The sequence below is a fragment of the Ciona intestinalis genome, chromosome 3, assembly GCF_000224145.3.
Source record: "Ciona intestinalis chromosome 3, KH, whole genome shotgun sequence".
NCBI lineage: Eukaryota > Metazoa > Chordata > Ascidiacea > Phlebobranchia > Cionidae > Ciona > Ciona intestinalis.
The window spans coordinates 5399229-5421880 of record NC_020168.2 but is presented as its reverse complement, the minus strand read 5'-3'; the positions used below and the strand labels follow the sequence as shown (position 1 = coordinate 5421880).

The window sequence follows — 22652 nt, the reverse complement described above, 5'->3', positions numbered from 1 at the left end:
TGTTTTATTTTGTACCATTAACGAAATACAGTATCATAGTTTGCTGGTGTGTAGTGTCAATCTTTCGCACTTTGCCAGTATTATCACGTCGTTATTGTGAATCAGATTTCCATCGCTATTGTGAATTTAATGGGCACTGTTAAATTCTGACGTCACAGCGAGTTTTGTTGTGTCTCAGATTCCGCCAGACGAAAGCAGCCTAAAGGCACAAAGCAGTAAAGCTAGACTTACAGTTACTTAAAAGTTCAAAACGGTCTTGTTTGACCCAGCATCGAATTTTTTTAAGATTGAAATTAGATTAGATAACAAGAAACATTAAATAACGCGTCAGTTTTGCCATAAGAGTCCTGCTATTGATAAAGAGTTTTGTTTTGCTAGTTCGGCATGGTACAAAAATATTACATTTTAATGCCAGTCTATAGTAGTAAAGTGTTTCGTTGGTTACACAACCAAACGCTATGACGTAACAATGTGAATCAAATACGCGGAACAGTGACATGCTCACGTGATTTGCTAGCTTAGAGTAAAAGCCCACATAGAGGTTTCCGGAAGCACGTCACTAATAACTGCATTAATTTATTTAAGGCGACCAGTCAGCATGCGCTAGAAACAATCTGCAGACGTGGCCTATCTGTTAACTGTTTAAAATAAATCATTAGTTTGAAATGAGGTCTGGAACGAGTACTATAACCAATAGATGTTTTTATTTTATTGATAATATTACTGCTAGCAAATGACTCGTATTTACAACAGATATAATATTTAAACTTGATATAAGTAAAACATGGCGACCATTCCTCCGACAACAACAGTGATTGTGAGCCAACCCAGCACAGGTGTTGTTCAGCAGTCACCGGCAGTAAAACAATACAAAAACATTGTCCTGGGACTGAGTGTGAGTAGTTTTTTGGGGTTGATGTTTAATACGCGTGTTGTTTTGCCCCTTGTGTACCTTTGTATAAATAGTAGGGTGGTGGAAGATGGGACACATTTTCATTCTATTTTCTCGTCCCATTTGGTAGTAAACAAAGAACATTCAAAGAAGTATAAAAACCGTATCCTCGCGACTACTATAGATCGTTGTTAACTGTTTAAAACACGACCCGGATATTTGGATATTATGTGCTAAAGGTGTCCCATCTTATTACGCGGTACTGTACATTTAAGATTCGCTTTTAAAATTCGCAGATTACGGAGACCATTATCGGCTCCATCAGCATTGTGATTGGAATTGTACTTTCCAGTTATGGGGGCAGGAGTTATAGTTCGGGCTATAGCTTTTATGGGTATGGCGGCGGGTACTACGCTTCACCAGTCGGCGAAGGAATATGGTGCGGAATTTGGGTGAGCAGCGCAATTTAAATTGACAATTTTTCTTTCTTTGTTTTTTTTATATTAATCGGTATAAAAGTCAAAAATCGACCGACTTACATTTGTTGTTTAGATTTTGGTTGCTGGCTGCCTTGGGATAGCTGCTACAAGAAAACGAGCAACGTCGTGTATGGTAAGTGTTAAATAATAATAATAATAAGAGACATATATGTTCCATATATAGAAGGGTGGGGCAGGACGGCAGTAGCACATAATATCCAAATATCCTAATCATGTTTTAACCAAATAACAGCGGTCTATGGGAATCGCAAGAATACGGTTTATATTTCTTTGAATGTTCTTTGTTTACTATCAAATGGGACGAGAAAATAGAATGAAAAGGTGTCCCATCTTCCCTACCCTACTATAACACGTATTGTTTGACAGTACAGTTATCTTTTTGTTTTTTCAGATCAACTGCCATATGGGATTTGCCATCACCGCTTCAGTTTTCGCAGCCGGGCAAACTGCAGGTTCAGGAATTTTAGCTTCCCTGATGGTAATAAATATTTTATGTAACTTTGTTGCTGTCGGTGTTAACTCTCATGCAGACTAAACCTTTGTTCCGCAGAGATCTTCGTTCTATAGTGGATTCTCTATACTATTGTCCATACTTGGATTCATTGCATTTATAATTTGCATTGTCAGTGCCAGTTACTGCTGTCCTTTACATACAGCGGCCGTAGGAAGGCCTAGCTGTTGTGGGTCGGGTTGCTGCGACGAGGTATGATAAAATATTGGTTTACATGTCATAGGTATTAAGTCATTCTGGGAATAATTGCCCTTCGGTGGAAAAAGCAGTACCTTTAAAAAACAAAACATTTGATGGTAATAGCACTTTGGAGTAAGATGGAATACCGTTAGCATAAATATCCCCTCATAATGTTTTAAACATTTAGCAACGCTTTTAGAGTTGAGAGGATACGATTATATAATTCTTCAAGTGTATTTTGTTAACTAATAACTATCAAATAAAAATGGAACAAGAAACCTGATTATGTTCCATCTTGCCTCAACCTTTACACCACAGCAGGTTCCTATGCAACACCAAGTTGGCACGCAACAACAGGTAATGTACATGCAACCTTCACAAAACCAAGTGATGCAATATGCCACCCAACCACAAGTCATCATGCAAAATCCAGGTAATACAATTTACCTAATTGTTTTTTTTATAATCCAGTCATTTAATGCTGTGTAATCGAATTGTGTAATACTTAATGATCCAATTGTATAATTTATAGGACAACAATTTGTCGGTGCTCCTTTGGGATACACAGGTATTCCAGGCAGCACACAGCAAGCAGTTGTAATCCAAAACCAACCGGGCCAAGCACAAGGTATGGTCATGACAAACCCCCATATGGCTGCACAACCCCCACAGCGAACGGCTATGCAGCAACCACAAGGAGCCAACGCTAACCCTAATCCAGTAGTTCAGAAGCAGATGGAAGCTGAAGCGTCAGCCAACCAAGCAGGAAATACTGCCCCACAAAATCCACCAGCATATTTTCCCAACTAAACCAGTTGCATGTAATCTTGTATATACATATTATACGCGCACTTCAATTTTCCGAAAAATGTTCAAAAGTTTATAATTGGCACTATAATATTAACTGCTTCCTATAAACTATATAGACTTAACCGCTTTTGCGACGCTTTACGTAAAATGAAGTTTTTTTTCACTTAAGGTTTTTACAAATTGTATAAATTATGCTGTAAATATACACGAACGCTATAAAATAAAAAGTACTAACAACTTTCAGTTTTCTAAAATTCTAAATAACAGTTTACACAGGAAATCTTTTGTTAAGGTAATCGGAAAATCACAATGATGTAAAAACGTTGCTTTTGTATATAGCTAAAGTCAATAGGCTATAAATATATTCTCTTCTGCAACATAAGATTGGATAAAACACTCTATACCAGAAACAACACGACTTTTTAATGTGGTATAGTAGGCTGGGGGAAGACGGGACACGTTTTCATTCAATTTTCTCGTCCCATTTAACAGTAAACAAAAAAAACATTCCAAAAGTTATAAAACCGTGTTCTCACGACTCTCATACACTGTTGTTAATTGTTTAAAACACCGTCGGGATATTATGTGCTAAAGGTGTCTCATTGTCCTTCCAGCCTTACTTAGCCAAAGATGACAGCTAGCTATATACAGTACTTGATGTATGACACATACAAGAACGAAACTTGCGACAAATGACGTACTTCCGTCACGGTATAATTAAAAGAGTATCAAGCAGAAGCACATATGCATGTTTACATGCTTACAGTACATTTAAATTACGGAAAACAATAACATACTTCAATTCATATTCGAGTAAATAGAATTTAGTCGACCGTAAACTTGTATGAATTTACCGAGCCGATTTAACTAACTACCCGTTTTACATGCGCAAATGAAATCTCATGACACTCAACTTATTTGGTTGTGAGCGGCTAATTTTGTCTCGGGAAAGTACGCGGTGCTGGAGGGGAATTAGATAAGAGAAATTACTTAGCGCAACAAAATATCTGGTGAAATGGTATTTGTCCGTCGCCGTGGCCCAATGGTTGGCGCGTCTGCCTCTAGATTATTACCATTATAAACTTTCTAAACCTGTTGTATAAAAATGGTGGTTAAAGTTAGAAATATACACACAATGTATGAATACCTGGAGCAAAAAAAGGCGCCTTTTGCGCCAGTGCTGCTAAACTTCTGTTTACTATAAATAACCTGAGTCGCTACCAATTATGGTTGGAAAGCACAGCAAATCAAAGTTAATTCACTTAAATACGAGTAGCATTTGTTTTAGCTGTAAGGGCGAAAAGTAATCAACGAATTGTAAACGAAAACGAGGAAGCAATGACTTGTTTCTTGTACGCTTACCTTACCAACACCTGCCATAAGAAAACTATATTCGTGGTGGGGTAAGACGAGACGCATGCTTTTATTCTTATTTTTTCGTCGCATTTGATGTTAAGTGAAGCATATTTACAGAATTATATAACTGTATTCTAAAAACTCTTTAAAGAGCGTTTTTATTGTTTACACACGGTCGGTAAATATGGGATTTAGGTGCTACGTTATCCCATCTTACCTCACAGTAATGTATTACTATAACCTGTCCAGTATTGTTGGAATACAACTGACGGGGTAACAACACATATAAAACAAAATTTACGACAGTGCGTTTTTTATTTGATTTCAATATATTTTATTTAAACTACAGTACAAGATTCGACAACAACAAAAACTATACGCAAGATGACGTCTCATTTGGCAGGAGAAAGTGGTCAGCTTCGCTGGGGGCGCTAGAGAGCCCATTTAAAGTAGTTGCACTGAAATGAAGTTTAAATTGTTTTTACACATATTTCTTTATTTTTTTAAACATATTCCCGCACTTTAGGTTTTTCGCCATAACTTTTTGTAAACTGTTTTTTTCTTGATTTTACTAATCACTTTTTATTTACAACAGTAACAGAGCACACCTTAAACACATTTTTGACTTGCAGACATACAATACTAACACCATAATTATTTTACTAGACCTACCACATTTCTAATTATTTATAAAAAAAAACTTCTGGACAAAAATACATGCATGTAACATACAAGGTACAATTCTGGAGCATAATGTGTATAAAATGACAAAATGTTATTGCAAACTTACCTTTCAAATACTAAAGCTTACCTGAGGTGAAATGGTTTTTGGAATCCAGTAGATTGCACTTTGGTTGTAGGATTTAAAACTTCACTTGAAATATTCGTACCTAGATTAAAATATGTTATTAATATAAATGCATTTTCGTTGAAATTTACACATATACTATACATGGACACAAACTAAAAACAGTTTATTGCAAAAAAATAGCAATTCGAAAATATATATAGTGGGGTGGGGGAAGATAGGACACCTTTAGTGCAAAATATATAAATATCCTGGCCGTGTTTTAAACAAATAACAACGGTCTATGAAAGTCGCGAGGACAAGGTTTTATAATTCCTTAAATGTTCTTTGTTTACTACCAAAATGCACGAGGAAATAGAATGAAAAGGTGTCCCATCTTCCCCCATCCTACTATATATTTTAAACTAGTGTTAGAAAAACATTTTCACTAAAACAATGCAAATTTGTTTACAAAGGAAACAAAAGTCAAACATTTTACAAAAGAAAGCTCAACCTTCTTGGAAAACTTCATTGATTGGTTGGTCGCTTCCTATAACCAATGTAACTGGTCCGTTGCTACTATCCTATATTGGTAAACAAAAAGTCAACTAAACAAATAGCCAAAGCACCTTACAATACATAACATATCACATATTAATAAAAAAACTTTAAAACTGAAAAAAATGTTGTCTTAGGAAAAATGAATGTTGTTTAAAAATGCATATATTTAACATGGTTTAGCAAACTGTAAAATCCTAAGTCAAATTGGAAAAAAAACCTTTATATTATATAAAGCATAGCCCCTTCACCTGAGGTAATATGATACGCTGTAAATTGGGAATTTTTATGAGAGCATTCAAAAACTCTGCATCCAGCTCAGCAAGGTTGCTCGTCTCCCCACGAGTTTTGTTCTGATCCTCTTTCATCGTAGTCACCATCATTTCAACATCCTCATCTTTGCAGGAGGATAACGGGATCTCAGAGTTTGTGTCTGGAAATTTTGAGTGTAAATTTGAATTTTAGAGACAATAAAATATATAGCTAGTAAATTGTAATGCGTAGGAAAATTTAAAAAAATAACATCACCAATTACTAGTGTAGATTTAGTTTAAAAGATATTACACTTATTTCAAAACACGTGTTAAAAAGCTTGTTAAAATAAATTACCTTTACTTCAAAATTTCTAATTGGAAAAATATGAAGTGCCAAGAGATGCCTTAAAAAAAAAAAAAATTGATAAACATGTTTTACATGCAGTGTGTGGTTTGGCAAGAGATTTCTCAAGTTCATCATTTTGTTCGGAAACCAAGATACCAGCAAGTTTAGTGGCTGATTCTGAATCAACATCGAGGTATGGAAAGTGCTGAGAAATATTTTATTTTAAACCAAAGTAGTCTTAATACATAGTACACTATGGGGAAGGGGTCCCAAATGGGGGTCGTTACCACACAAGGGATCGCATAGGGGAGTTCAAGGGTTGCTAACATACCAATTTTACACAAACCAGAAACTACGGCATATATTATACTATTAACAGTTAAAGATTTTTTAGAAGATTAAAATTTGGCAAGCCCTGAAAAAAAATATCCTAAAAGAGCGATCTTTTCAAAATGAAAAGTTCAGACATTTTAAATTTTACTAATTAATAAATAGCATATTTGAAAGCTAAGGGTTAGTGTATAGAGGCAACACAAGCTTCTCGAAACTACTAGATAGAAACTGTTGGCTTTAAACTAATACGAAACTGTGTATCAGAGCACTTGTATTAATGGTTGATGTTGAAGATATTCACCTGTTTCATGTGCTTCAAATAATCACTTCCTTGATCACAAGAGAAGTCACAGTGGTGACAAGGGTATATCTTCAAACCAGTGTGTTTCGTCGTATTTTTTATGTGTTTTCGCAAGTTTTCAATATTTGAACTCCTTAAAATGTAAAAAAATGGTTTATTTTTGGGGAAAATTAGTAAAAACACATAGTTTTAATCCCTGCATTATACAAAAAGTTTTGTTTAAGCTTCACTAAGCAAATCAAACATTTAATTATAAATTTAGACTGGATACAAATTGACTAATTTCCAAACTTTAAAAAATGGTGATGTAACATATTTAGCCTTAACTTACGCAAGTGGTAGGGAAAACTGCAAATCAATGATGAAAATTCGGGATTAAGGGCATAGAACTCATGTACATATTTATCTACAGTAGATTTTCATTGCAAATACCTGTATGAACAGTAGGGGCATCTGAAAGGTTTTGAGCCAGTGTGTTGTAAGATGTGACGTTTCAGACCAGCAGAACACGCAGTGGAGAACGTACAATGTTCGCATTTGTACGGCTTCTCACCGGTGTGTTTACGAATGTGTCTTGAAAGTAGTTGTTTGGTTTTGGTTGAAAACGTACACATGTCACATTTGAAGGGTTTTTCACCTGGAATTGGAAGGTAGAAGTTTAAGGTTGGAGAAATATTTGGTATTGGTACAACTTATGTAAGTAAAGTAACCAAAAACAAATACGTTTAAATACATGCAATATAATACAAGTTATAATAGAATTTTTGCATGAAACAGATTTTCTTTATGGAAACTATCTAAATAAATAGTTTACGAAAGAAACTGCAAAACATGATTGAATTTTAATCTACATTTATAACTAAGACATCAATTCTTGTATATTTGTAACACAGTAAACACACAGTGACCAGATTAAGTTATCACAAATTATGGTGAAACCTGTATGTACTCTTTGATGGGCAGCAAGAGCATTATTGGAACGAAAACCATGACCACATTCTGTGCATATGATTGGTCGATAACCTGTATGTGACTGCATATGCATGTTCACTGCACTTTTGGTCATGAAGGATTCATTGCATTCCTGGTGAAGAAATATTTATGTGAAATATTGAAGGCACAGTTAAAAAAATATTGGGGGGTGGGGGGGTAATCAAAATAAAATATTTTAAATTAGAAAAATAATGTTTTTCATTCATAATTTGGTAATTTGGTAAACATAATTAAAAAAACTTTTGTTGACTTAAAATTTGGATAAACAATATTTTTTTAAAAAAGAGGCCCCTCTTATTACGACCTCTAAAGCCCCGGTAACAGGATGTAAAATGTAAGTGGGACGTACAGTGCAATTAAAGTTGCGTGGCCGTGTATCTTTCACTCCATGTTGCGCAATCATATGTGATGTCAGTCGGGATTGTTGACGGAACGACTGTGGACATCGAGGACACATAAAGTTGTTCACACCTGTGGTATACAAAGTTATATTAAAGACGAAACGGAATTTTTGTATATTAATAACATAGTTAAAACTACTTGATCATTAAAACAGTTAAGCATAGAATTTATAGTATCTTAACACAGTTTATAAACCAGTTCAAAGTTTTTGTTTGTTACTGACCACTAGTTTGAAAAAAATTGCGTACTAAAAGTTAAATTTAGGAAATAGATATGATAAAAACATGCATTAAATCTTTTTAGGAAACTATCGTAAATACTACATACGTATTTAGAAAAAGTGGTGTATGAACTTCTGGTTTAGGAAACTAAGGCACGAAAACAAAAAATTGAAATTAAGAACTAGATTTATAAAAACATTTTTTGGAAAAAATTATTTAGATATATACATAGCATATTTAGTGACAGAGGTACATAAGCTTACCAAGGTGTTTCTTGATGTGATAAATAAGATCAGAACGTTTAGCAAACGATGATTTGCATCGAATGCAAACAAATGGAATTTTTCCGCTGTGTTTTCTATGGTGGACTAAAAACTCTTGCAATGATGGAAGTGGCTTCTTACAAACAGAACAAGGTTGCGGCAAGTTTTCAACTGCTTTTAGTAGTTCTGTTTCATCAGCAAGCATTTTAAAATTGGTCCCAGAAAGTGCCTTAAATATAATACATTGTTATATTAAAAATTTAATTAAAGTAGAATACTGATTAGTTTGATCACATTTAATAGTTTTATTTCTTCAATAAGTAATTCATTCTTAAATAAATATATCCACGGTTATACCATTGTCTGGTGTGTTGTTTTAAATTTCACTTAACCCATTCATGATCAATCAGGCTTGTTAGTTTAAACTATAAACACTTCCGGTCTCTAGTATTGGTACATGGCAGAACTACAAGAGTATCCCAGTCATTTTTTGACATGGGAAAAGGGAAAGTGGAAAATTAGGTAAGGAAGGACATGAAACTGTTTTTGACTCATTGTGCCGTTATAAGTTACTAACTAACCTCTCGTTTGCATATGTGGTCGGACCCCTTCATATGTGCTTGCTTCTCTTTGTAAGTTGAATAAGTAAAACGACAAACACCACAAACACCAACAACTGGAAAATATTTACAAAAAATTATAAATCAAAAATCAACTATGCTACACCTAGAACATAGTCTTACTGAATAGCATATTTTTTGAAGAAATTTAAAGATAACTTTAGGGCTATTGACCAATCAAGCCAACTTAAAATCATGCCTTTTGACATACATTATACATTGGACCAATTTAATGCATTTTATTATTTTAAGACAAGCTTAGTTTAAACTGTAATCTGAAAGAAAAAAACTACTTATATATGGTAGTGTTTTGGTTTACTGAATGAGAAGTCATCAAGCTTAACAAAGTCACAATACCAAAATGTATATACATATGTTTGATATGTATTGTCATATTCAAAAGGTTGCTAGATGACAGTCACTTTAAGTGATTAATTTTAATGCAGAGAAAACTATATTCATCACTTCCATACCATCCTAAAAAAATATTTACTGTTGTTCTTTTTCCCAATACCTTTTCTAAGATATGCCATCACTTGTTGTTCAATTTTGATTAGACTAACGTTAATATTGTGCCTGCTTTTGTCGTAGGTAATGATCATTAAGTGGAGATGTAAGTTTGTAATTACTAAATCTGTTCATTAAATTGAACATGCATGCTGACACACTAGTAGTGCGCATGAGGTGCATCATGGTACTAACTTAATTTATATTATTCCAAATTGATACAATATAAATAATTAAGTTTTTCATGGGTTATAAAAGGAGTCAATTCATATTTTGACACATCTTAATCAACACTAAAGAACAAATAGTAATATTTGTGGACAATCCAATTATAATACATGAAGGACCTATAGTTTATTCGTATAACAGTTAGTTTGGAGATTATTAACATTTTATAACTCTTACAGATAAAAACCGGCATTTCATTCAAGATAAACGAGTAACAGATGGTCACAGACAAGTACGCCCATTTAGCCAAACAACCGCATATCATTGGTTGAAAAAAAGGTGTGTCTTGTCAGTGTCACTACATCACTTGCACATAAAAGCCAAAGGAGTATGGTGTAATAGTGAACGCTTAAGTATGCTCCAGATAGGGTAATACTAATTTACGGGAATACGGAAATACGGGAACGACGGGAATCGCAATCTAATTTACGGGAATACGGAAATACGGAAAAGACGGGAAAAACTGCAAACTAATTTACGGGAACGCGGGAACTTACGGGAATGTGTTTAAAGCTTGTTTTATAAGCCTACACCAATTACGGGTATGTGTTTTGTGCTTATTTTAGGTATTTACCAGTTACGGGAAGGTTACGGGAATGTGTTTTAGGCTTGTTTTAAGTATTTACCAGTTACGGGAATGTGTTTTAAGCATATTACAGTTATGGGAAAGTTACGGGAATGTGTTTTATGCTTGTTTCAAGCCTACACCAGTAACGGGAATGTGTTTTATGCTTGTTTCAAGCCTTTCCCGTAACTGTAATATGCTTAAAACATATTCCCGTAACCTTCCCGTAACTGGTAAATGCTTAAAACAAGCATAAAACACATTCCCGTAATTGTTCCCGTAAGTGTAATATGCTTAAAACAAATTCCCGTAACCTTCCCTTAACTGGTAAATACCTAAAACAAGCCTAAAACACATTCCCGTAATTGGTGTAGGCTTAAAACAAGCTTAAAACACATTCCCGTGTTCCCGTAAATTAGTTTGCAGTTTTTCCCGTCTTTTCCGGATTTCCGTATTCCCGTAAATTAGATTGCGATTCCCGTCGTTCCCGTATTTCCGTATTCCCGTAAATTAGTATTACCCTCCAGATACCCCAGGAGTTTAGTAAATTCCTGAGTGGTATATCGGGTAAAAACATTCTGTACTTGACATAATATGTTAGAATATTTCACCAACCTTTTCCATCTGTTACATCTTGTAGCTTTGTGTCTGTGGCTGGTGAGGATTTGGACTTTCCACAGTCACTATATAAAAATACATAATGCAACACTAAGGCTTTACATATATAGCCAATACTCTTACTGTAAGTTTAAACTATGTACACAGATAGGTGTCAAGCCTGGGGTGGCGGAGTAGAAAGGCCTACTCAGCAACTTTTTACACTTTCCACTACCCATTGATTAAAACAATAGGGAAAATATTGGAATAAAGAGAGGTCCTAATACCAACCTCTTACAATTGCACTGTTGTTGCATACTATTACAAACTATTGAACTAATAATATACTTGCTGTTGTAATTGTATATAAACAGCTACAGCTAATCAGCTATACCTTGTGTCCAATGATGAAGAGGAATTAAACAAAACCTTTTTTGTCTCGTTTAACTTTTGTTGGATTGTTTTATGCTTGACATCGGCAGTTTTATCTAAATAAATAATAAAATTAACAAATTAAAAAACTGTTTGGATTATTGAAATGCTATAGGTGCTAATACTTCACTCAAGCACAATTATTAGTAGGTTAATAAAGTTTATATTATGTGTATGTCTTGTACAACCCACAGATGACCATGTAATTGCTTATAAGTAAACATTACATCTTAATATCTACCTCTATAGTCTGCTGATTTCACCACTGATGCAGCAGAAGGTAATGGATTGCTCTCTTGAACTGATGATGGGTGAACACCAACGATGTGGTCGTTGCCAACAACATGTTTTGCGACATGAACCAAATCAGTTGCATCAGGATGGTCTAACTGCGTATACTGAAGGAGGCAATCAGGTATACTGAAGTTGTGTAGATCTGATTCCTTCTGCAAAGCATCAATTCCACAAAATCCTTCATGTGGGAGGAAGATGTCAGCTAGCTCCGGAAGAGGATTCACAGATTCTTCGTACCTCATTAACCTTTGAATCTCGTCACCCTCCATAGATAACCATAAGCAAGTCACAACAAAATGTTATTTCATTTACAATAAACAAATCTATGCTATTGGTTTATTCATGTCAACACTGCTTCTGTACATTAACGCAACACAATAATAATTACTGGTAATTTCGCGGCCCACGGAATACCGAATATCATTTTGGCTGACCGACTAGCAACAGTATTTTAAGTTTAGGTTACACCACTCGGCACCAAAAGCTATGCTTACATTACCAATACCTTTCCTTGTGTGTTAATACAGTCACTGGTTTTGACACAATTTTGACACAAATACGTGTAAGCAAATAAGACTGGATTTGGACTACAGGGTTAAAGTAAAAAAGAGGCCTCTTAAAACAGGTTCCCACTTTAACCATGTAGGCCATATCCGGTACAAGAGGCAAGAGCAAAACTATTAAACAATTTTATAAGATATCTGTGTTTTCCTTATTTTTACATAATTTGCACTTTGCATATATTCTGTTGTTTCTTTTTTGTTATATTTTTTGGGGAATTTCTCAAATGTTACTTTGGTGTAAGCCATAACTTTATATTACAAATTTGACAAATAAATGTTAAAATTGAGTCTTTGGTCATGTTCTCTTTTTAGTTTATAATGAACTGCACTTGTGTAGTAAAGCGATTGATGAATTCCTGCGAAAGAAAATATTCGTATATTAACAACGTTTATTTGTTTCCATTTGCCCTTTAATAACGACTGTTTTAAAAAGTCAAAAAACGGTACCTCTCGTCCGTCATGATGTTCAACATCACTCTCGGGTCGGCTGAATGGCATCCCAGTTTCTGTGTTCGGCAACAACGGATTGACGAACCAACCTTGGTATATCTTTGACGGGCTAAAATAACGCATCGCTTCTTCTGGTATCACGTTTAATCCCAAACCTCTTCCAGTTCTGCAGACCTGATGAAACAGAATGACAGTTTTCCAAAAAAATAACCTTATTAACCTTGCTTTAGCACAGCACAGTTTTAGAGTCCCTTTTAGAATGCAATTTTGTTTGGTTTAGGGGAAAATGTACTAAAATGAATGAATGTGATTTATTCTCGCGTGCGGCGTCAACGACAAACGTTAAAACACCGTGTTCTGTTTCAAGCACCCCTGTCCGCTTACAAGTTACCAGATGTATATTTGTTGGCTATGTTTTCTTGGGTTTTTACGCTTTTTAATGAATAGGTGTCAATTTAAAACCCAAAGGCACCACTGGGATGGAGCAATTGCGGGTAGTACACATGCTTCACTAGTGGTAGCGTCGAGCCTCGAACCCTATCTTTTTAATCTAGAGGCGAGCACTCGGTAAGTGTATGACATAGGCTACAGTATGGCTGCGTGCATGCTGGTAACAAATTTATTGTTTACTACAGAAAAGTGTCTTTATACCACATTAACACAGTGTATATTCTTTATAATTTACGACATTTAATAATAGGAAACACAATAGGCTGCATCTATTTATGCTTATACTTACAAAAGATCTTGGGACTCTATCCCAAATAACTTCCGGGGTTACGGATGATTTTTCCTTCTGAAATGAAATTAAGTAACGTTTGTATATTTAGTGATGCGTTGTACATTATTCGAAAACATATTTAAAACCCAGTGCTATTCAATATGTGCTGAGGTAGGCTACTGTCTGATGATTATTATATCTCTATAAAATAAGCACCTTAGAAGCTATACCCGAATTTCTTCCCTTAGTAATAAAAGTTAATACAAAAAAATATAAAAAAGTAGTCACCAAATACTAGTAAAATCACCAAACTATAGGCATTTTATACACACACCCATATTAATAAAACTGAACTATAGTAAAATATTCTTGTATATACACATTGTACAGGTGCACACATACATATAATTTACTATTAAACGGTAATTAACCAAAAATCAAACACTTGAGCTAATATTGTTGTTAAAGTACTATGACAAAAAACATATAAAAATACAGAATTAATATATTTAAAAATGAGAAATAACAATTCACCACGAAGATAAAGAAAGACAAAATTGATTAATGTGGACAAGTTTTAAAGATAGAAAAATAAAATAAAAATATAAATGCTATCCTATGCTAAATCTAACTGAAATTATGGACGTGATATATCAACTCTAAAATTGCAGAAACTAAATGGCGACGTATTACACCAGCAGTTATATCCATCACAGATTAAGTAAAATAATGCAATTTTGTTCTTACCTGTACCATAGTTCACTCAAAATATCTATTAATGCTATTCTGTATATGCTAATTCTAAAAGAAATTATGGATGTAATATATACTCTAAAATTGCAGAAACTAAATTGCGACGTATTACACCATTTATATCCATTACACTAGATTAAGCCAAATAAAGCAATTTTGTTATTACCTGCCCCATATTTCAACCAAAAAAATCAAATTTATTGTAAACCGAATATTATACCACGCCCAAATCAAATGTGAACTACGGTCCCCCCCAAAAAAATCCCCGAAATTCTAATAGCGGCTACGTTGAAAATGTATTCAAAGAATAAAACAAAATATTTTTATTTTTTGTACTTACAATCGTGTACGTGTCATATCCAGTTTTGTAATTCCGCAGGACCAAACATTTTTTTTAAATATTTCCTACTCAGAATGATTCTCTGTAAATCCACAATCGAAAATGGCACTAGAAATAAATAACAAGTGGGCACGTGTATTATAACTCATAAAGACTTATGATGTATGAGTATTGAATGATTGGTAAAGAATATGTGTAAATCCGCTTTGTCTCACACTAGTGAACCTTGCTGTCGTCGCTTAAAAACGATTTTTTCGTGAATTTGGACAAACTATAATCACGCAGTAATGAGGTAATGTTAGAAGTAAATAAAAACCGTATGATGTTTAACTAAACATAATGTTTTAATTACTGATAATAAGGATAAATGATAATAAGGTATAACAGTGGTGCTTTCAATGCGTCCCCGCTTAAATGGTAGTAGTTTTACATATAGGCGTCAATCGTTGTGTGGATTGTGAGGCGCATTTGAAATTTTGCGCTTTGGATCAAACAGTGAAATAATCGTTAAAACTCGCCAATTGTGCGGTTTTAAATATATATAGGGTGTGGGAAGACTGGACATCTTTTCATTTTATTTTATTTTCCCATTTGGTAGTAAACAAAGAATATTCAAAGAATTATAAAACCGTATCTTCACGACTTCCATAGATCGTTGGTAATTGTTTAAAACACGATTAGGATATTTGGATATTATGTGCTAAAGGTGTCTCGTCATTTCCCACCCTACCATGCAGTATAAATGAAAAACTGTATTATATGTTAATCAGACACTCGATATCTTGGATTTTCTTCCCTTATTATAATCTCTTAGTAAAATCCTCAATAAGTGTCAATACAAGCAAGAATGTTATTAAATTAATTCGTACTGCCTGACTTTCAACGTCTGCCTATACGAACAAGTAATAATAATGTTAAAGCAACACCCTCCGTCGAGTAAGATAACACGCATTTTTTTCACGTGATTAGTTGCCACACTCTTCACGTCACACAGACAGTCAGGCGTCCAATCACGATTACCATAGTTGTGAAACTGAACAAGCGCATACATGCCAGCGGTACAACTGGCCGTAACGACATTGCTACACCTTTCTTTATTACTTTAATTTAAGTTTCCTTCACTGTACATATTAACTGAAACGTGGAGAAATATATTGCGCCTGACTTGCTCCGCATCAAAACTTACAAGTTACATTGACACAACGAAGAAGTCACCATATCGTAACGTAATAAGGCTATTGAAATGTTAACAACAAATATCTTGGACAACGGGAAACTGTTTTTGTAAAAATATAGACACGCTGAAGGGTATTGTATGGTATGACAAAGGGTAGGTTAATAATATACCTGTAGCAGCAAAAACACCTATACATTTGTGTCACTATAAAATAACATTGCCTGCTTGTTTGGTTATTGCCATAAAACTTTTTTTGCGCAACATTTTTTATTGGCAACTGCTGGCGTGCAAAGCTTGTACAATACCACACCAAATACACATATATGCATTTATATCTCTATAAGTCTCTATAAAAAAGAATTTTGTTGAATACAAGCCTTATCAGTTTCATATCATTGCCTGCTTGTTTGGTTATTGCTATCAACTGAAATTTGGGGCTCTGGGGCACAAAATCTAAATAGAAGGCTCAAAACTTCTCAGCACGTTTTTGCGGAGGTGATTTAGATAGGCTCATACCATCTAACCCAATGTAGTTTAACCACCGTAGTCAGCGACCCAACCAAATTAAATAGCAAATAAGTATCAATGGATGCTTATATTGGTTATAAATTCGATTTATCACAGCAATATAGTTTAAGTTTTTATTAGATGACATAAAATGTACTTTCGCTTTGAATTGTTTTATAACCTAGCCAGCTATATAGAACCTGTATCCCATGTTATTGTTACAAAAAAAAACGACAAAATGTTTACAACACCACGATGAGTCCTAGTTTACATATACCTAAATGAAAAAATCCAACAGAATAATGTTTTCTTTACGATAAGGGCGTAAAAAATGTTCAACGCCATGGCGTAACATTTCTATTATAAATGGCGGCAAAACGAATTTTGTGTGTGTTCGTGGCACAGAAATAAAAAAGAATAGAACGCGCATCTCTAATGTCGGTAAAGGAGAGAGCATGATACCATATATAGCCTACTCATATGAGTATACACGGCCTACTAGAGATACATCTATATATCTCTAGTAGGCCGTGGAGTATACTATGATGGTACACTCTCTCTTTTTCACCACTTGTTCCCGTTTACTATTGTAGTCAATGGAAGCCAGGGCGTTTTATGTAGTTTTTCTTCGTTTTTTGACTTAATTTAAGTTTATATAGGGAAAAATAACAATTTCCAAGTATATATATATTTCCAACAAAGCTTTTGTTTGAACGTTTTTAATTAAATTTACAAAATAATTAATTTTCCTAAACAAGCGCTAAAGTGTAAGCGTTAACCTACCAAAAACTAACCTGGCCTAATAAACTTGAATAGTTGGTGTAGTTTTTGAAATAAACAGCTAAAACCTTCTAAAACCATAGTGCGCCTATCTTTTACAATGGAGGCCAAGCGAAATGGGGACGGATTTGGCGGCCACGTGAATAGAAAAAAGAATATATCACGGTTTTGGAAAGTTGCGCGTTCTACTCTTTTTTATTTCTGTGGTTCGTGGTATATATCATGTTGCTAAAAACAGCCAAGAAGCGATAAGCAAAGTGACTGTTTATTGTTATACCAACCGATGAACTGCTGTATAGCGCTACATATATGTTTTCAAGCTTTTATACATAGGTGATTGGAAATGATTAACTTTGCACTTCACAAAGTTAAAACTTTTCTTTGTGCGATTAACGAAGTAAACTTCCCTAGCATTATGTCACAGAAATTAAGTCACAGAAAAACACATGATTTAACTAACACTTTATTTACATATAATGCATGTTAACCAAATGATGATTGAAACATGAAAAAGCAGCAATTTTGTTTTCAGTTGTGTATGTGGTTTTGAATTGGTAGTTAATTATAAATTGTAGTTATAGCAAAACAAAATTATTCATAGGTGTTACATTTGATGCTATATATTGAATATAGCAGCTACAAAACTTAAAAATTGAAATATTTCATTCATATATATATAACAAGCAACATAGTATTTAATTAACCGGGCAGCGAAATTCTTCTAAAACCAGAAGATCACCCAGCCTTGAATGAAGTATCTTGGAGCTACCTGCATAAATACAAGAAAGCTATTACTCATGTTACAACAAAACCTAATTTAATAACATAACCAATAGTGAATCTACCTAATAGACGAGTCTTAATTTATTTGGTTCTTCTGCACACAAGATAGAATATGGGTAATTTATGTTATTTGGGGGATACGTGCCCATTAATAAGGGCTGTGCTCTGTTATAATTCAAGGGTGCCTTTATTATTTGCTGTTTCACACAAAGCCTACTTACTAAATCATTTTCTGGGTGAGCAAATGGTAAACCTGTAGCAGTATATGGTTGCAGGGGATCCATGAAAGGCCCATAGTAGGGCTGAGGTGCAGAGAAGACACGCAGGACCTCAATAGGTATTAGGTATCTAAATCCTTCTCTATAGGTCACCTGTAGACAAGGACAGACATATTTGCGGGAAATCAAGTGGTTATATGGTTTAAACATAGTAAAATCCAACCATTTCTTATACTAACCGGGTAAAAGTTAACCAATATAATAATTTTACCTCACTAAATAAATACCCACCAAATAGTTTCTTTCTCTGTACCAATACACTTCATTTCGTTGTGTTGACGATTCCTAAGGAAGAACATTTAAGTACAATGTGTTTTTCACAATTAAAACATCACAATTAAAACAAATGATATAGCTTTTAAGTTGTCTATGGTGTACAATTATGTTTGACTTTTTAGACTTGTTCTTCTGTGTTAAATTTTTATTTTACAACCATTTTTATACTTTAAGGTTTACTTGGCCCATCCTATAACATTTAAAATGTTTTTTGTCCCTATTTCTTCGGGTGGTGTTAAACGTTTAGTATATGCTTACATATATATGTATTATTTTGTAAGACACTATTAAAACAACATGACACAACAAGGACTATCTGCTTTTTTATGAGAATCGAGCAAAACATGAATTATGAAGTATATAGTAGGTTGGGGTAAAACGGTCTATGTTTTCATTCTTTTTTTTTCGTACTATTTGGTAGTAAACAAAGAATATTTACAGCTATACAATTATAGAACCGTAGCCCGCGACTCAAACAATTTAATTGTTAAAAACACTATCAGGAAATATACGATTTAGGCATCAATCATGTTACCCAACAGTACTATGTAATACAAACCCTTTATCACATAATCAGAACATATTTTTGCAACTGTGCGCTATAAGAAGATGTTTTTTTGATAAATCCCTGCTTGGAAGGATTTAAAAACGCACAAAATATTATCTTTTTATTATATCAGTATCCTATAGTTGAAAACCCCCTGAGGTATAAATTACTAAATTAAAAGCAAATCTTTCAAAGTTTGGCAAAGAAAACATACAAAACTACAATGTGGGGGAAGATGGGACTCTAAATTGAAAAATATTTACATTTGCAGTATTCTGCAACTTGTAGTTAACCTACCGAGTTTAACAGGCTGTGCTAGTTTCTTTGCCATGTAAAATTCCTATACATAACGTTAAACCAATATTTTTTGTTGTTTTTGTCTCAAATTAAAGTCATATTGACCCCTGCCTGTTTTCTTCATGCTTATATCTCAGTGTTTTTTTTACAAAACTAAAACTAGTTTTATGAGACAAAATCAAACTGTATACGAAATATTCAAGGTTGTTTTATGAAGCTATGAAACTAGTTTAATTGTTCGCACACGCAAACTAAAAAAAATCATTGGCTTTACTGTGATTTAGCGAGCTTTAAAAATAGCACCTTACTATTTCGCATTATTTTACCTGTTTAAAGTATACTGTTTCTAATTTACATATTTTTTTAATATTTAAATACAGTAATCAGCTTTGACGGGCGTTTTATAAAGTCGTGATAATACTGTCGAATATTTCTGTAACCTTATTTTCCTCAGAAAATTTAAAAAAGTCTCGTCTGACAAAGTGTCCCATTCCCCCACCCTACCATATATTAACAAAAAGTCCAAGCGTTAAATAACGATAACCTTAATAATGCAAAGCTTAAGTTATATAGGCCTATCACTTCAATAAACCCACATATAAAACTTCCAAGACCTGTCAGAGAATTCACACAGCCAATATATTTAAAAGCTGGTTGATGTAAAATTCAAAAAGTACAAAAACACATGTATATGGTAAACAAGATTGATTTTTTTGAAGCTCAAATATAAAGTATAGATAGCAAAACTTAACCCAGTGATTATAAACAGAAGCGCACAACATAAACAAAACTGTAAAATGCTACATAGTAGGGTGGGATAAGTTGGGACATGTTTTCACTTCCTTTTCTTCTCCTATTTGGTGGTAAACAAAGAATGTTTACAGGGTTATATAACCGTAACCCCTGGCTCTTAAAATTTTTGTTTATTGTTCTAAATACGACCAGAAAGTGTGGGGATGCTACAACGGTTTCCCATATTCCCCCACAGTGCTATATCGTTTATTTTAGTAAAGACACCATTAGAATCAGACTACACATCAAATATTAATAATTTATTTTTATTTTCACCTCGAGAGCCATCGTTTAGGTTGATAATACAGCACAAAATCTGATGATGAGCAGTATTTATAAAACGATGAAGAATTGTACTTATAGCCTACGCCCTACAGTATCGTCACCACGTGGTATACCAAAATAGATATCGTTTCCCATATTTCAAATAATAAAAAATACATATGACGAACTTTGGGCGATGCCATTAGGTTGTACTACGAACCTTTATTAATTGGGACCCATTTTAAAATTTAGTCGCATAATAGGAACCCCAATTTAAGCCAATTTCTTAACTGTATGAAACAATAAAAAATACGAAGTTATAACATAAACTTACATATCAGTTGTGGGTTATCCCTTTTCACTTCTTTAATTTATTTTTTCTGTGCTTTCAGTGAAAATGACGTGAATAATCCACAACGGCGGTGCATTTCAAACGTATCCTAAACCCCGCTATTGGGTTGCTACGAACTACACAATTATTTCCAAGACTGCACTGAAGGTTATATATATACCTTATCCGTTTTGTGGAGGCGAAAGCGGTTGATGACAGAATTTCCAAAACTACCGTAAAGCGTTTTATATAAGCTTATACAGTCTTACATATTGCGGGTTGAACGATTTTTCAAAACACTGTAGTGGGCAATTCTAACTAACAGAATCAAATGAAAACTGCCGTTACCCTATACCCTGGGCGCTTTCATTGAACTACATCAATTCCTATACAGACGCGGCGTCGCTAGTTATACTTTTATAACAGAGCGAGTTGAAACTTGTTTCTTATGACAGTCACAAAGAATAAATAAACACAAAGTTCTAATTTACATAAAAGAAGTAGCATATATATTGTGATAAAGTAACTTATTATATTTGGGTTTAACAAACTAAAACGATGGATATCTACAGACATATAATAACGATATAATACATCATAATAAACCTAAAGTAAACGCTATACAACCAAACTATACTGCAGTACCAATTAAACTAACTGGTGACTGTGCGCACAACACGACACAACAAAAGCGTTAATTACTCGGCTCAGCAACAGGAATAAAAGCGCCGGAATGTTATCGAGGCGAAACGAGTTAGCGGTAAATTACTAACACATTCTCCCCCACAAAAAAAAAACACGAACGTCTGCACCCAGTTAAACGTACATTAATAAAGGTACACAATTAATAATGGAATCTGTCAGGAGCCCGTCTTTGTCTGCTAGATCGACGGAGCTCAGTAGGCAGTGTTTCGTTCGTGTCCGACGTTTGGGGCGCATTATCTACGCCTTCGACAAGTAAATTGTCCGCAACTGGTGGCGGTTCGACTTCATCAGCAACCACCGGGGGGCCTTCTTCGACGTTTTGATTCTGTATCCCCGGGTATTCTTCTCCCGCACATCGACTTCCGGAAATGGAGCCACGTCTCGGAGTGACACGGTTGCTTCACGACCGTCTTTGTATCGGACTTGGGCATAGTTTGGAGTGGCGTGGACCAATTGAACCTCCTCGACTAATGGATCATATTTGCTAGAACGCACATGACGCTTTACTAATACCGGTCCTGGATAGCTCAACCAAGAGGGCGTCGACATACCGACTGAGGACTTACGTTGGAAATTAAATAAGCGTTCATGGGGTGTTGCATTTGTCGTCGTGCAGAGAAGGGATCGAATTGAATGAAGAGCATCTGCCAATACTACCTCCCATTGATTGACAGAAAGTCCTTTGGTTTTTAACCCTAATTGCACAGCGCTCCAGATTATAGCATTGTATCGTTCACACTGTCCGTTGCCCTGGGGGTTATAAATGGAGGTATTACTGGTAGATTTGCCCTTACTGTTTAGATATTGTAAGATCTCTGATGATAGAAAGGATTTTCCCCGATCTGAGTGAATATATGACGGTAATCCAAAGATGGCAAAGAGTTGACTTAAACATCGTATCACTATTCTTGACTCCATGCTTGAACAGGCAAAGGCGAATGGAAAACGGGAATATTCATCAACAACCGTGAGGATATATCGGTTCTTGGTCGCTGACGGTAGTGGGCCTTTAAAATCGATGCTTAGACGCTCGAACGGTTGTGTTGCTTTTATTAATCGGCCAGGAGACGGCTTAACAAATTTTGGTTTAATCTCTGCGCAAACTTTGCATCCGGCAACGGTTCGACGTACTTCATCA

The 22652-nt window shown here is 34.6% G+C and overlaps 3 protein-coding genes and 2 long non-coding RNA genes across 7 annotated transcripts in view; 1 reads left to right on the top strand and 4 right to left on the bottom strand.

Annotated features, from left to right (window-relative positions):
• The first annotated feature begins 712 nt into the window (after positions 1–712).
• LOC100184277 lies at positions 713–3136 on the top strand. 2 transcript variants are annotated; one of them, XM_009859776.3, is made up of 7 exons: positions 713–895; positions 1189–1344; positions 1445–1504; positions 1784–1870; positions 1943–2095; positions 2405–2516; positions 2616–3136. In XM_009859776.3, the coding sequence occupies exons 1-7, from the start codon at positions 785–787 to the stop codon at positions 2891–2893; spliced, it is 957 nt and encodes a 318-aa protein (XP_009858078.1). In that variant the 5' UTR covers positions 713–784; the 3' UTR covers positions 2894–3136. The 2 variants fall into 2 exon arrangements, with proteins under 2 accessions (XP_009858078.1, XP_002129879.1); XM_002129843.5 differs by having other exon boundaries at positions 2402–2516.
• Positions 3137–4545: 1409 nt separating this feature from the next.
• Positions 4546–12321, bottom strand: LOC100181901 (zinc finger protein 260). 2 transcript variants are annotated; one of them, XM_018811124.2, is made up of 14 exons: positions 11898–12321; positions 11619–11712; positions 11243–11310; positions 9289–9383; positions 8708–8936; positions 8126–8292; positions 7768–7912; positions 7261–7465; positions 6829–6961; positions 6288–6399; positions 5846–6027; positions 5551–5620; positions 5061–5139; positions 4546–4707 (listed from the first exon to the last, which is right to left on the bottom strand). In XM_018811124.2, exons 1-14 carry the CDS (start codon positions 12217–12219, stop codon positions 4623–4625), a joined length of 1986 nt encoding a protein of 661 aa, XP_018666669.1. In that variant the 5' UTR covers positions 12220–12321; the 3' UTR covers positions 4546–4622. The 2 variants fall into 2 exon arrangements, with proteins under 2 accessions (XP_018666669.1, XP_002130049.1); XM_002130013.3 differs by having other exon boundaries at positions 8171–8292; positions 11898–12320.
• A 7-nt stretch (positions 12322–12328) lies between these two features.
• Positions 12329–14877, bottom strand: LOC108949311. The gene is made up of 4 exons (XR_001974659.2): positions 14778–14877; positions 13703–13759; positions 12961–13137; positions 12329–12869 (listed from the first exon to the last, which is right to left on the bottom strand). It is a non-coding gene; the product is annotated as an uncharacterized LOC108949311 (long non-coding RNA).
• Positions 14878–17694: 2817 nt separating this feature from the next.
• On the bottom strand, positions 17695–20983 carry LOC113474100. Its single transcript, XR_003395756.1, has 4 exons — positions 20813–20983; positions 18534–18587; positions 18246–18395; positions 17695–18010 (listed from the first exon to the last, which is right to left on the bottom strand). It is a non-coding gene; the product is annotated as an uncharacterized LOC113474100 (long non-coding RNA).
• Positions 20984–21331: 348 nt separating this feature from the next.
• Positions 21332–22652, bottom strand: part of LOC104265567 — a 2149-nt gene continuing 828 nt past the window's right edge. The window contains exon 2 of the mRNA XM_026833679.1: positions 21332–22650. Within this exon, the coding sequence (XP_026689480.1) occupies positions 21752–22650 (899 nt within the window). The 3' untranslated portion in view covers positions 21332–21751. The remainder of the gene's footprint in view (positions 22651–22652) is intronic.